The sequence below is a fragment of the Chrysochloris asiatica genome, unplaced genomic scaffold (genome assembly GCF_000296735.1).
Source record: "Chrysochloris asiatica unplaced genomic scaffold, ChrAsi1.0 scaffold00183, whole genome shotgun sequence".
In the NCBI taxonomy this organism is placed as follows: domain Eukaryota; kingdom Metazoa; phylum Chordata; class Mammalia; order Afrosoricida; family Chrysochloridae; genus Chrysochloris; species Chrysochloris asiatica.
Window position 1 is genome coordinate 1,632,377 of NW_006408701.1, and position 14,103 is coordinate 1,646,479.

The following is a 14,103-nucleotide window of genomic DNA, read 5'->3' on the forward strand; positions in this document are numbered from 1 at the left end:
GGAGATGATGATCATGGTGCATTGATCATTGAGGGTAGGACTTGGATCCTCTCCATCTCTGTATCATCAATGAATATCAGATCTTACAGAGAGTGATTAAGCCCCCAAACATATTTAAGAAATGAATGAGTAAATGAATGAAAGACCTCCCCATTAAGGAAGGCCTAATTACCAAGCCAAGTCACCTATCTTTCTGGGTATGAGCTAGTCATGCCTACAAAAGAAGTTGGCAATGCAGAGCATCCTGATGAAGAGTGCAGGTAAGGAAATGTATTTTCTCTGTCCTCATGACTTTTTTTTTCTAGAGAGCCAGTCATTTGAGTACATTTGTGGAACTAGTCAATACTACAGAGAATAAGGTCACTATTGAGAGGCTGAAAGGAAGAAAGACTACGCAGAAATGTTTTCTTTTCAAGCAGTAATGCAAGCAAATAAGCTCATCATTTTGAGATGAATTTGTTAAGGCTCACTAAGTTCAATCCAGGTGGGTTGCCTGTGTACATGGTGGGTAAGAAAATATACAACCCAAAAGCAATTACTTCTTTCTTAGACTTAGCAGTGTTTTCTTCTTTGGGAGCAAACTCTACTTCCAATAGGCTGTTTTCTGGCATGTGATACAATTCAGGCCCTCATTGGATGAGGATGTTGAAAGCTGCTTGCTGTTTAGGAATGCATAGCCCTTGGCCTTGATAGGGGAGATCAATGGGTTTGTTATAGGAGAAGTTCAGAAAGCTGTCATTTCTCAGATAGACATTGTAGGGCATAAATGGCCAAATGCCAAATGTACAGGTGACCTGCATAAACATTGGTGGATACAAATGTGGGTTTTGACCCATACCTGCTGCCTAGGTCTTTTGAAAACCAGCATCTGCAACGTTCAGCTGCTGGCAATATAAAGGTATCCCCCCTTAAAAAAGAAAGCTTGGATACATGGCAACCATCTATTAGAATTCAAAAGTAGCATTGTATCCAGTTTTGTATCTTTCTCCCAGGGCTGAGACCAGTGGTCCTGAGTATAGAAGGAGCTCTGATGTAGTTGGGAGTGGTGAGGGGTTTCCTAAGCCAAAGTAGGCTGGAAACGTACACTCTTGCAGCTCACATTGTACATGTGGCAACAAATTGCTCACCAAGACTATTTCCAGCATTCGTGTAACTGCCCTAAACTAATGAGTCACCAACCACCATGTTTGGGGAGTTACCATTTCTTGGTACCCCCCCTCCCCCAACTAATCAGCAAAGCCGCAGTACCACCACAGGGAAGAACGAAACAGTCTTTTCCTCCTGCTGCCCATGGTAGAAAGAAGATGTATATTGCATAGGCATTTTGAATCTTCCTGGGCAAATAGTTTCCATTCAGCAAAGAATGGGTATATTGGTGGAAATGCAAATATAGAAATACTTCATTTCTGGCCTCTGTTACGGTTCTGTGGTGGTGGCAGTTGTATGCCGCTAATTCGGTTCTAAAGGAGCTCTGGTAGCGTAGTGGTTACGAATCGGGCTGCGAACCTTAAGGTCAGCGGTTCGAAACTACCAGCCGCTCCGCGGGAGAAAGATGAGGCTTTCTACTCCCGTAAAGATTTACACCCTCGGAAACCCTGTACAGGGTCGCTATGGGTCGGAACCGACTCGACGGCACTTAACAACAACAACAACAACAATTCGGTTCTAACTCATAAAGACCATGTATAGGGTTTCTGAGGCTGTAAATTTTGTGGGAGCAGCAGGTAGATTTGAATTACTGACCTTGCAGTTTGCAGCCCAGCTACCAGGGTTTCTATAAACACTAGTCATTTTGCTCATTTGTTGTTGTTAAGTGTCCTGGAGTTGGTTCTGACTCATAGCAACCTTATATAGGGTTTCCGAAGAGCGGTTGCTGAGTTTGAACTGCCAGATTTGTGGTTAGCAGAGTTCTGGTGTGGCGCTGTGGGTTAATGCGCCAGACTGCAAAGCTGTTTGAACTGCAAGGTAGGCATTTCAAGTTCACCAGCTGCTCCTCGGAAACCCTATGTAGGGGTTGCTATGGGTTGGAACTGACTCGATGGCACTTAACAACAACAACAAGTCCAGTACTTATTCTACATTGCAACATCAGGACTGTTTGTTCATTTAAGAACCTAAAAAAAAATATGTTAATGCATAATGTTGTATGTTCATACAATGGCTCTGGAAAATTAAGTTTTCTACTTTATTTAAAACATTTAAAGGCATTGTGTCCATATGCCTACAAGGAAGACCAGTTAATAGCACTATTTTTCAAATTTATGTACTGACCACTAAAGCCAGTGATGATGGAGATGGAAAATTCTACTACCTTCAGTCTGAAATTGATCAAACATGTGATCAAGATGTATTGATTGTTACTGGTGATTGTAATGCAAAGGTTGGAAACAAAGAGGATGGATCAGTAGATAGAAAATATGGTCTTGGTAATAGAAATGATGCTGGAGACCACCTGATAGAATTTTGTAAGACCAATGACTTTTTCATTGCAAATATCTTTTTTAACCAACATAGAAGACACATGGACTTCACCAGATGGAATACACAGAAATCAAATGGACTATTCAGCCAAAATAAGGGCAGGGGCAGACTGTGGCTCATGGGCAAGTTCACCCTGAAGCTGAAGAAAATTGATTGATATGACATTGACCATATCCCACCGGAATTTTGAAATCATCTCAAGAACAGATTTGATGCATTAGACACTAATGACCAAAAACCAGAAGAACTGAGGAATGACATCAAAAATGTCACACAGGAAGAAAGTCAAAGGTCATTAAGAAGACAAAGAAGAATGAGAAGCCCAAATGAAAGTCAGAAGCGACTCTGAAACTTGCTCTACAACATAGAGATGCTAAAGCAAATGGAAGAAATGAGGAGGCAAAGGAGCTGAACAGAAATTTTCAAAGGTCAGCTCAAGAAGACATAGTCAAATATTATAATGAAATGTGTAAAGATTTGGAGTTAGAAAACCAAAAAGGAAGAACACGCTCAGTATTTCTCAAGCTGAGAAAACTGAGGGAAAAATTCAAGCCTCAACTTGAAATACTGAAGGATTCTATGGGAAAATGATTGAATGATGCAGAAAGCATCAAAAGAAGATGGAAGGAATACACAGAGTCACTGTACCAAAAAGAAATGGTCGGTGTTCAACCATTTCAAGAGGTTGCATATGATGAAGAGCCAATGGTACTGAAAGATGAAGTCCAATGTGCACTGAAGGCATTGGCAAAGAGCAAGGCTCTGTGAATTGATGGAATACAAAATGAAGTTTTCATTAAACTGATGCAGCACTGGAGGCACTCAATCATCTATGCCAAGAAAAGACAGCTACCTGGCCAACTGATTGAAAGAGATCCATATTTATGCCCATTACAAAGAGAGGTGACTCAACAGAAAGTGGAAATCATTGGAAAATATCATTAATATCACAAGCAAGTAATATTTTGCTAAAGATAGTTTTAAAACACTGCAAGAGTACATTGACAGGGAGCTACCAGAGGTTCAAGCCAGACTGAGGCAAGGACGTGGAATGAGGGATAGCATCACTGATGTCAGATGGATCTTGGCTGAAAACAAAGAATACCGGAAAGATACTTTATTGACTGTAAAGGCTTTAGACTGTGTAGATCACGACAAGCTGTGGACAACATTGCAGAGAATGAGTATTCCAGAACACTTAATTGTCCTCATGAGGAACCTGTTCATAGACCAAGAGACAGTTAGTTGTTCAGACAGAACAAGGGGACACTGAATGGTTTAAAATCAGGAAAGGTGTGTGCCAGGGTTGTATTCTTTCACCATTCTTATTCAATCCATGTGCTGAACAAATAATCTGAGAAACTGGATTATATGAAGAAGAACATGGCATCAGGATTGGGGACAGACTCATTAACAATCTGGGAGAAGCAGATGATACAGCCTTGGTTGCTGAAAGTGAAGAGGACTTAAAATATGTACTGATGAAGACCAAAGACCATATGTTCACCTCAATGTAAAGAAAGTGAAGAGGACTTAAAACACTTACTGATGAAGATCAAAGACCACATTGTTGCACCTCAATGTAAAGAAAACTAAAATCCTCCCCATTCGATCAATAAATAATTTCATGATAAATGGAGTAAACATTGAAGTAAAGACTTCATTTTGCTTGGATCCACCATCAATGCTCACGGAAGCAGTTGTCAAGAAGTCAAATGACGCATTGCGTTAGGCATATCGGCTGCATATAACCTCTTTAAAGTGCTGAAGAGCAAAGTTGTCAGTTTGAGGACTAAAATGCACCTGATCCAAGCCATGGTATTTTCCGTATCTTCATATGCATGTGAAATTTGGACAGTGAATAAAGAAGACCATAGAAGAATTGATGCATTGGGTTATGCTGTTGGAGAAGAACCAAAAAGTCTGTGTTGAAAGAAGTATAGCCAGAATGCTCCTTAGAAGACAAGAAGGCCGAGCTTCTTCTCTCATACTTTGGGCATATCGTCAGGAGGGACCAATCCCTGGAGAAGAACATCATGCTTGATGAAGTGGAGGAGCAGCAAAACAAGAGACCAACAACAAGGTGAATTAGTACAGTGGCAGCAACGATAGGCTCAAGTGTAGCAGCAACTGTGACGATGACACAGAACCAGGCAGTGTTTCGTTCTGTTGTACATAGGATCGCTATGAATTTGGAACCACCTTAACAGCACCTAACAACAAGTGGTGTAGTGGGTTAAATGTGGAGCTCAATCCAAAAATTCATCAGTTCAAACCCACTAGCTGCTCCATGGGAGGAAGAAGAGGCTATCTGCTTCTGTAAAGATTTATAGCCTCAGAGAATCTAGGAGTAATTCTACTCTGTTCTATTGGGTCGCTATGAGTTGGAATTGACTTGACAGCTGTGGGTTAATATGCTTTATTTGTTAGAGAAGTTTAAGTTTTACAGAAAAATTGCCCAGAAAGTACTGTGAATTTCCATGGACCCTCTTCCCATAATACGGTTTCTCCTATTAGTAACGTCTTGCATGTGGTAAGTTTATTACAATTGATGGATCGATAGTAATATATTATTAGTAATTGAATTCTATAGTTTGCAGTAGCATTTACTCTTTGTGTTTGTGGGTTTGAATAAATGCCGAATGTCATGTGTCCACTATCAGAGTATGCAAAATCTTTTCACTGCTCTGTGCTCCATCTCTTCATCCGCCCCTCCTCCCCCTGAGCCCCTGGAAATCACTGATCTTTTCATTGCCTGTATAGTTTTGCCTTTTCAAGAATGCCATATCGTTGGAATCATATAATATGGAACTTTTCCAGACTGGCTGCTTTCATTTGCTGTGTGCTACCAAGTGGATTCTGACTCATAAAGACCCTCTATGGCAGTGTAGAAGTACCCCCATAGGGTTTCCTAGGCGTTAATCTTTCCGGGAGCAGATCAGCAGGCATTTTTTCTAGGGGCTTCAAAATACTGACCCAGCGCTTAACAATTACACCACCAGGGCTTCAGTTCTTTCACATACCAGTATGCGTTTAAGGTTCCTTCTTGTCTTCTTATGGCTTGATAGCTCATTACCTTTTTACCACTGAAGAATACCACAGTTGGTTTATTCATTTATCTACTGAAGAACATCCTGAATTGCTTCCAGCTATTGGCAACAGCTCTGTAGGATAAAGCACTGGACCGCAAGGTGGGTTTAAACTGTAAGGTCAGCGGTTCAAACTCACCAGCGACTCCTTGGAAACCCTTTACAGGGTCGCTAGAGTCGGAATGGATTCAACTGCACTTAACAACAACAACAACATTGGCAACTATGAATGAATAAAGTTGCTGGTAAATTGTGCTTTATAGCCTGGAGACTTTATTGTTGTTGTTAAGTGCCATGGAGTCGGTTCTGACTCATAGTGGTTATGAATCAGGCTGCAAACCTCAAGGTCAGCAGTGCAAAACTACCAGCTGTTCCACGGGAGAAAAATGAAGCTTTCTGCTCCTGTAAAGATTTACAGCCTCGGAAACCCTAAACAGGGTCGCTATGGGTCGGAATCGACTCGACGGCACATAACAACAACAACATAGGGTTTCCGAGGCTATAAATCTTTGTGAGAGCAGAAAGTCTTATCTTTATCCTGAGGAGCGACTGGTGGACTTGAACTGCTGAAGTCCAGTGCTTATCTTACAGGGTCACAACGCTCCCTGGAGAGTTTATTAGAAGTGTTTTTATACCATGAAGTATGCATAGACTGGAGTCTTGATGTGGGACCATAGAGTAAGCACTCGACCTCAAGGTCGGTTTGAACCACAAAAGTTGTCAGTTCAAACTCACCAGCTGCTCCTTGGAAACCCTATACAGGGTCCCTATGAGTAGGAGCGGACTCGACAGCACTCAACAGCAACAACAAATGCATAGACTGTGTCACAAATGGAGTTTAAATTTATTGTCATGAAATTTTTAAATTAATTTCTCAGACAAAAATCAAAGATGAGAACTTGGGGAAACATATGTTTCCTGTGGTATTTTCTTTGTTGTTGTTGTTGTTGTTCTTTCTAGCATTAGATTTAATTGCCAAATTTGGCATGCCTGTAATCTTTTACAAGGACTCTGATGGCACTGTGGGTTAGGTATTGGGTTATGGTTAGCAAGATCGGCAGTTCAAACCCACCAGTTACTCCAAGGGAGAAAGATGAGACTGTCTGCTCACATAAAGATAGTTTCGGAAACCCTATATAGGTTCCCTGTGATTCAGATTTGACTCGATGGCAATGGGCTTTGAATTTTTGGTGGTCCTATATATACACACATCTTCACTCAAACTTGCTGCCATCAATTTGATTCTGACTCATTGAGACCCTATAGTACAGAGTAGGACTGGTCCTTAAGGTTTGCAAGGTTAAATCTTTACAGAAGCAGACAGCCTCAAAGGTCTCTCTTGCAGCAGCTGGTGGATTTGAACCACAACCTTTTGGATGGCAACCCAGTGCTTATCTCACTGTGCCACCAGGGCTCCTAATATATAGAGACATCCTAATACATAAGACAGTCCCCAAGTCATCCCAAACTGAAATGACTTAAGTGATTTCTTTTGTTGCCCCACCCCATGCTGGGTTCTTTTTCTTATCCTGCATATTTTAGAGTTCATTATGAAGTTTAGGCATTGGACTACTTCTAGTGAACACAGATGGAATTGAAGCTGACCCTAATAAATAAGTCATTATCAACTCCTTAATAATACCTCATAAGTTCTGGGAGTGTAGTGGGATACTTGGGCTGCTAAACACAAGGTCAGCAGTTCGAATCTACCAGCCTCTCCGTGGGAGAAAGATGAGGCTTTCTGCTCCCATAAAGATTTACAGCCTCGGAAATCCTATACAGGATTGCTGTGAGTTGGAACCGACTCCATGGCACATAACCACCAGCAGCAGCACTAACAGCTCATATTTATTGAGCATAACTACATGCTGGATGTTCTACTAAGCTGTTCATCGATGCTTTTTACAACTCACATCAACCCCTATAAGGACCAGTGTTCAAATTATAAGATGCTCAAGAATGCCTTTGCCCAGTGGTCACCATTCAAGGGAAGTGATGTTACTTGGGTATTGTGTACGCCTCAGTGGACTCAGGTGTCTCTTGGAGTGCTATTTGCGACCCACTTTACTGTGTTGACTTACTGTGCTAAAGGGACTTCTAAAAAGGATCCACAGTCTTGAAAGAGGACAGAAACTAAGACATTGTGACTATATCTTGCTCATTTCTCCATGATATCCAGACTCTCATAAGCGCTTGATTTTAATACATACTTGCTGAATGAACAACTAAGTGGAGAGAGTATACAGAAGTTGTGCCATTTCCATGGCCTCACTTAATGGTGCCAAGAGTCAAGTTTGAGACGTTCAGAGAAAATAGAGAAGTGTGAATTGTAGTGACGTGTGAATAGTGATGAGTGGTAGAAGGCTGAGTCTTGCCCTTTAGGGACTTTTCTAATGGCCAAGTGCAGGACTAATCAGTACACGGATTGGTCACAGAATTTCAGAGCTAGAAGAAAGCCTAGTTTAGAATTTTCCAAGTGTGTTTTGCCAGCTATTCTGCCTACATGTTTTGGGGAGGTAATATTGTTGCCCAGTTTCTTGGAGCGTCACCATACACATAAGCCTGTTGAAGTTTCAGCAAAGTCTTATTGCACAACAAACCGTTGGATTTTGTCTAACCCAGTATTTCCCAAATTGACTGGATGGCAGATTCCCTTTCCCAACAACAACCCTAATGAAAAGCGCTCTGAACACACTAGGATTACAGAGTTTTCTGACTCTCAGATGGTGCCTTCTAGGCCACCTCTAAGCCTTCCAGAAGGATGGCCCCATTGGCAATGCCCTGGGCTGGGCCCTTCATGGCCAGTACTGCATGCTGTGCCTACCAGAAGCTTTCTGGAATCCAGGCTGTTAGGGGTTGAAATGAGACATTCAAGTTGGTAAAATTATTGCATATGAGAACAATAAGAGCAAATTCCTTCCCTGAAAAGAATGAGATACAAACTCCCCTCTCCTCCAGAGCAACTGTTAAAGACGTATGTGCTCATTAGGAAACTAAAGGCAGCCCAGACACAGCCTGCAGAGCATTTAAACTTCATAGTCCCCACTGATGCCCTGGTAGTTATTGCAAACAGAGCAAACATTCAATTATCTGCATGTGACGAGGGCAGCAGCCTTATATATAATCCAAACCAATTGGCAATAATTGAGACCACACACCATGCACACACACGCGCACACACACCTCTTGCAAAATGACTTAGTATTTTATTTTGTCATGCATTTCACATGGGCAACTTCTTTGCCTAGGCAGCTCCTTCTTCTTGCCAATTCCCAGCCCTCTCCCTTGCTTATGAACTCTTGTCTCAAGGAAGTCTTCCCTGCTTGCACCAGCCAATTCCACTCACTCTTTAGGTGTGCATCCTTTGAACGTGTATCAACTCTCACTTGAATTTCCAAGGGTCCTGGAAGGGTTTCCACAGGTAGAAAGAAGCTTGGCTCTCCCACTGGATTGTGATGACCCCTGCCACTGGAATGGTGTTAGCGGGGTTACAAAATGTGTATAAATAATTGCTGTATAGGAATCAATTTCCCAGGACCAGGAAAGAGGTGGCTGTTAATAATGCGAGTGAGAGGTAAATATATGGTGAATTGAGACTGCCCAGAGACCACAAGCTGTGGCCAGGGCTTCTGCTTTTGCCAGCGACTCACGTGTTTTATAACTGAACTATTAAGAGAGAGACAAACCAATTGAATGGTGCTATCGGCGTTGCCAGGGAGAGGGGACAAGATCTGCAAAGCCCTTAGGATCACAGTCCTTGTCCCTGTCATGAAGACCCTATGTCCTCACTTTTCTTGGCTTCCACCATCACGCACTGCCTCACTTCTATTTCTAACTTCCAGGAAAGAAGAAATCCAAGTTTAAAGCCTTCAAAAGCTTCTTTGGCAAAAAGAAGAGAAAGGAGCCTGAGGACCCTCAGGGAGGGGGGTGGCTAACACCAAGCCTGTCCAGTGGGAATATTGACATCTCTTCTCTGAAGCCAATTCCAGCTGATCAACTACCTGAGATCAGGTAAGCTGTCAGGTAGGGTGGAAGGGGATAGGGACAAGGCAAAGGGCAGGTAGCTAGATATAGGTCCCCTTTGGGCAGCTAAATCACTGATAAGCCTTTGGTTCTGGGGACTTTTGGCCTCCCTTCCTGGGGGACCAGGTCAGCAGAGAGTGGCAACGCAAAGGGCTCTTTCTCTATGCCCATGTGCAAACTTGTCGTCTGGGTTGCACAGCTGAGTAGACTGGAGCAGGGCAAATGCACACCCCATTCTCTGGGAGCACTGGGGGTGGGGAAAGGATGCAGATAGATCAGGAAAACCTTTCCCAATCACAGCAAACATAACTTGAGATGTGGGCCGACCACTTGTAAGGAGCAGGTGGCCTCTGGTTCATAGAGTAAGACTGACCTCCATCATTTAGGAGGCTTGGTCTAGTTTACTTGCTAGGTGCTCCTAAACTGCAGAGCAGTGATTTACTGGGTGAGGGGAGCCATTTCTCAGAACAATGTAATTAAAGTTTCAGATAGTGAAACCATCTAGCTGGGTTGATGCATAAGCATGAAATCATGGTGTTGCTATAAATATAAACAAGTAAGCAAGCAAATCAATAAACAACACAATTCCCTTTCCCTTTTTAATTCAGGAGACAGGGGGAGTGCTGTAACTGGTCAGGGAAAGTATGGGGAAGACCGTTTTTCAGCTACCACTTGCTATCGTTGTTAGGTGCCGTCAAGTCAGTGCTGACTCATAGCATCTCTATGTACAGCAGAAGGAAACACCGCCCAATCCTGCACCATTCTCACAATTGTTACACTTGAGCCCATTGTTGCTGTCACTGTGTCAATCCACCTCATTGGGGATCTCTGTCTTTTTTGCTGATACTCCACTTTACCAAACATGATGTCCTTCTCCAGGGACTGGCTACCACTGCCACCCCAATTGCCACATCTTCTTGTTCCCTTTCATCTAGACACCTAGTACTCCCATCTGTCCCTGGGTCAATTGGATTCCTCTGCAGATGACTTGGACCTGCTCCCCTGGCCTTAAATTCCAGATTTACCTGGACTTCCACAGAACTCAACCTGTGTTTCTTTCCCTTGTGTTGTTTTCCATTCCCTGAAAACGTTGCTTGTTGGTAATGGGACAATTAGCTTAATATGTTTCACTTCCTATAGGATAGTGACCTAACAGCTATCCTATATGTCGCCTTAAGTAAGGCCTTAATGAGTGCATCAAATGCTGGGAGTTTCAGATCATCTTGTATGTTAGGGAGATGATTTTGGACAGCAGGGCTTGTTTCATATCCTACAAATTATACTATTATAGACCATTGATTTATAGCTGTAAATCATAAGTATGTGAGGGGTTTTTTTGTGACTAGCTTCTGTCTCTCCATTTACTTTAGCATCGCTATGCTGACGAGCAAGTTTCAGAATCTTTTCTGACATCTATTTTGGTCTTCTCCTTCTTTCTTGTCTTCTTAATGACCTTTTGCTTTCTTCCTGTATGATATTCTTGATGTCATCCCACAACTCTTTGGGTCTTCAGTTATTAGTGTCTAATGCATAAAATCTGCTCTTGAGATGATCTCTAAATTCAGGTGGTATATGGTCAAGGTCATATTTGACTCCTGTGGACTTATAAAATTTTTCTTCAGCTTCAGCCTGAACTTGCATATGAGCAATTGATGGTCTGTTCCACAGTCAACCCTGGCCTGGTTTTAGTTGATGATATGGAGCTTTTCCACCATATATTCCCACAGACTTAGTCAATTGGATTTCTGTGTTATGTTGTTTAAAAAAGGTCTTCCTTGTGGTGGTGGTTGTGTGACACTGATTCATTTCCAACTCATAATGACTGTTTATAGGATTTCTAAGGCTGTAAATATTTACAGGAGCAGAAAGCCTCATCTTTCTCCCTTGGAGTGACTGGTAGATTTGAACAGCCGACCTTGCAGTCAGCAGCCCAGCTCATAATCCACTATGCTACCATGGCTCCTTGGTCTTCCTTGTAGGCATATAGATATTATCCTATCACAGACCACATTATACTTGAGATAGATCTTGAAATGTTCTTCTTGATGAATGTGATGCCATTCCTCTTGAGTTTGTCATTCCTGGCATAGTAAACCATGTAATTAACAGATTCAAAATGGACAGTATCAGTCCATTTCAGCTCATTAATGCCTAGGATATTGCCCTTTATGCGTTTCATTTCATTTTTGACAACTTCCAGTTTTCCTAGATTAATGCTGCATACATTCCATATTTTGATATTAATGGGTGTTTGTAACTGTTACTCCACATTTTGAGTTGTGCCCCATCAGCAAATGAAGGTCCTGAAAACTTTACAGCATTAAGATCAGCTCTACTTTGAGGAGGCAGCTCTTCCCCAGTCTTATTTTGAGTGCCTTCCAAACTGAGGGGCTCATCTTCTGGCACTATATCTGACAGTTTCCTGGTACTATTCATCGTGTTTCAGTATTCAATATTCTGGTGCTATCTGATAGTGTTATACTGCTATTTATTAGGTTTTCAGTGACTAAACCTTCAGAAGTAGCCCACTTCTCCTTCCTCCAAGTCTGTCTTCATCTGGAAGCTCAATTGAAACCTGTCCACCATGAGTGACCCTGCTGGTATTTAATCATGGCATAGCTTCCAGAATCACAGCAACACACATGTCACGACAGTACGACAAACTGACAGACAAGTGGTGGGAATATGTTGTTAGCTGTGGGTTTTTCATAAATGCCCTTTATTAGGTTGAGAAATTCCCTTCTAGTCTAAGTTTGTTGAGTTTATTGGGCATGAAACAGTGTTGGATTTTTATTAGATGTTTTACTGCACCTATCAAAATAATCACGTATTTTTGTTGTTGTTGTTTATTCTATTGGCAAGGCATAGCATATTAATTTATTTTTATGTTAAATTAATGTTGCACATGTACGTTAAACCTATTTGATTATAGTGTACAAGTCTTTATCACTAGCTTTGTTTACTAGTATTTTGTTGAAGACCATCTATATTGATAAGGGATTTGGATCTGTGTTTATTTTTCTTCTTGTGATGTCTTTATATGGCTAAAATTTTTGAAAAGTAAAACATATCCACACATATCCAAAGGAGTCTTTTGCAAATATAGCCTTTCGTTTATTTCTAACTTTGCCCTGATTTGTCTTAATACATAATTGTCATCAACCTGGCTCTATTCCCAATCAGTATTTACTGATTTTACAAGCCGGGAGGGCTAACTTTGAAAGCAGGACAGACGTAGCGCAGAGCTCCTTGCAAAAAAGGAAAAGACTTTGTAGATGAACGTCTATAGCATCTGTGCAGATCTTTGATATTTCAAATAAAATCAAAACAAAAACACCAGGGAGAAATCTGAATGTGAAAGATCTTTTATGACTCTTACCATAACAATTGCAAGACATGGGACTTTCCCTTCCATTCCCCTGGTTTGTCACCATTGGATTTTATACTTGAAATGTGTGAACAGCATGGTATGTGAATTCTATCTTGATAAAGCTATCTAAAAAAAAAAAAAAAGATGTGCTCATTGTTTAAAACATAATAAAAATTATACACAAGTACATAAAATTCCCTTTCTGTCCTTAGTGTCACTGCACACAGGTAACTGCCACAAACAATTTGGTGCATAATCTTACAGGCTTTATCATATAAACATAAGCATTTATGTATGTAATATATGTATATATGTTAACAAAACCATCCTATTCTTTTTATTTCTCATTTCAATCTCATGGGCATTCTTCTGTGCTGGCATATGTACATCCCTGCCCTCCTTCTGAGGCATACATATAGTGTAGTGGATTATGTGTTGGTTTGCTAAATGCAAAGTCAGCAGTTCAAATCCGCCAGCCACTCCACTGGAAAAAAAATGAGACTTTCTGCTCCTGTAAAGATTTACAGCCTTGGAAACCTTATGCTTTTATTGAGCTGGAACCAACTCAGTGCACACAAACACCATAATATGAATATATGTGTGCCTTTGGTTCCTATGTTCCTTGAACTGTTCTTACATCTTTCCTTCTTGTCCAGGTCCAAGAGCAACATGGGGACCAAAGCCTTATCCCATGAAAGCATCTTCATGTTGGAGCCGGAACGTGAAAGATCAGCAAGTAAGAAGAGCTCCTCTCCAGATGTCCAGAGAGGCAGAACTCGGCAGGTAATGTCAGACTCAAGCGTCGGTACCTAATTGGGCTATACTCCATGTCCATTTCTTCTTCCTACCTGCCAAAAGATGGAGGGAGCAACCTGGCCCTGATTCTAAGCGGATTCTACCCCCACAGAGCTATTGTAAGCACTGAATGAGAGAATGCAATCTACTTACCTAGTGCCTGGCATACAGGGAGTACTCAATAAGTGTTGGCCAGTATTATCACTATACATTTCTCTCAGCACATCCAAAGTATGCTGTAACTATTTGGGCAGTTGCGTTCCACTATTAAAGTGCAGAAATCCCAACCCCCAAGTTGTTTTCTGTCTTCTACTGAAAGCTTGTGTTTCCAGAACTCTGCTTAGA

At 41.5% G+C, this 14,103-nt stretch overlaps 1 protein-coding gene across 1 annotated transcript in view; it reads left to right on the top strand.

Moving 5' to 3' along the window:
- The first annotated feature begins 232 nt into the window (after positions 1–232).
- Positions 233–14,103, top strand: part of KIAA1210 (KIAA1210 ortholog) — a 44,005-nt gene continuing 30,134 nt past the window's right edge. Inside the window, exons 1-3 of the mRNA XM_006872126.1 lie at positions 233–260; positions 9,413–9,581; positions 13,620–13,746. Of these exons, the coding sequence (XP_006872188.1) occupies positions 233–260; positions 9,413–9,581; positions 13,620–13,746 (324 nt within the window). The remainder of the gene's footprint in view (positions 261–9,412; positions 9,582–13,619; positions 13,747–14,103) is intronic.